Genomic DNA, 560 nt, shown 5'->3' with positions numbered 1-560 from the left:
TTGCGGCGCTAATCCGGCGGGAGTTGAAAAGAGAGAAGCCGGAGAAGATGCTGATACGATTTGGCTGCGCTGCGCAGTCAAAGAAGGGGGAAGACTACTACTTAGTGAAGACCGACTGTCAGAGAATAGCTGGGAATCCTTCCTCCGCCTTTCATGTCTTCGCGGTAAGACTGCGATCTGAATTCAAATCTTGTAGGATTCCTCATAATTATACTATGCCCGATTGGGCTAAATGAAAAGTAATTCCCTAGGTTTTTTAGATTTGAGCTGAGGAATGGTAGTTTTCAGTTGATTCTTTTTGGAAAAAAACTGATGTTAGGGACTTGCAGATCTTTGACGGGCACAATGGCAATGCTGCTGCAATTTTTGCAAGGGATAATTTGCTGAACCACATAATTGGCGCTATTCCTCGAGGGCTTGGGAGGGAGGAGTGGCTAAGCGCTCTTCCACGTGCTTTGGTTGCAGGATTCGTGAAGACTGACAAAGAGTTTCAGAGCAAAGGCTAGTTCTCTTCTATTGATTTGCTGTCAGATTATGAAATCTTGATGTTCTTTTTTTTT

The 560-nt window shown here is 44.1% G+C and overlaps 1 protein-coding gene across 1 annotated transcript; it reads left to right on the top strand.

The window, feature by feature from the left end:
* Positions 1-6: 6 nt before the first annotated feature.
* LOC110034317 (probable protein phosphatase 2C 15) lies at positions 7-501 on the top strand (the record flags this gene model as incomplete). Its single annotated transcript, XM_020738592.1, has 2 exons — positions 7-164; positions 330-501. Coding segments are annotated over exons 1-2 (289 nt in total), but the record flags the coding sequence as incomplete, so codon positions are not given.
* Between the last annotated feature and the right edge of the window lie 59 nt (positions 502-560).

This window comes from Phalaenopsis equestris, unplaced genomic scaffold, assembly GCF_001263595.1.
Source record: "Phalaenopsis equestris unplaced genomic scaffold, ASM126359v1 Scaffold183119, whole genome shotgun sequence".
Lineage (NCBI taxonomy): Eukaryota > Viridiplantae > Streptophyta > Magnoliopsida > Asparagales > Orchidaceae > Phalaenopsis > Phalaenopsis equestris.
This window is presented reverse-complemented; position numbering and strand designations above follow the sequence as displayed.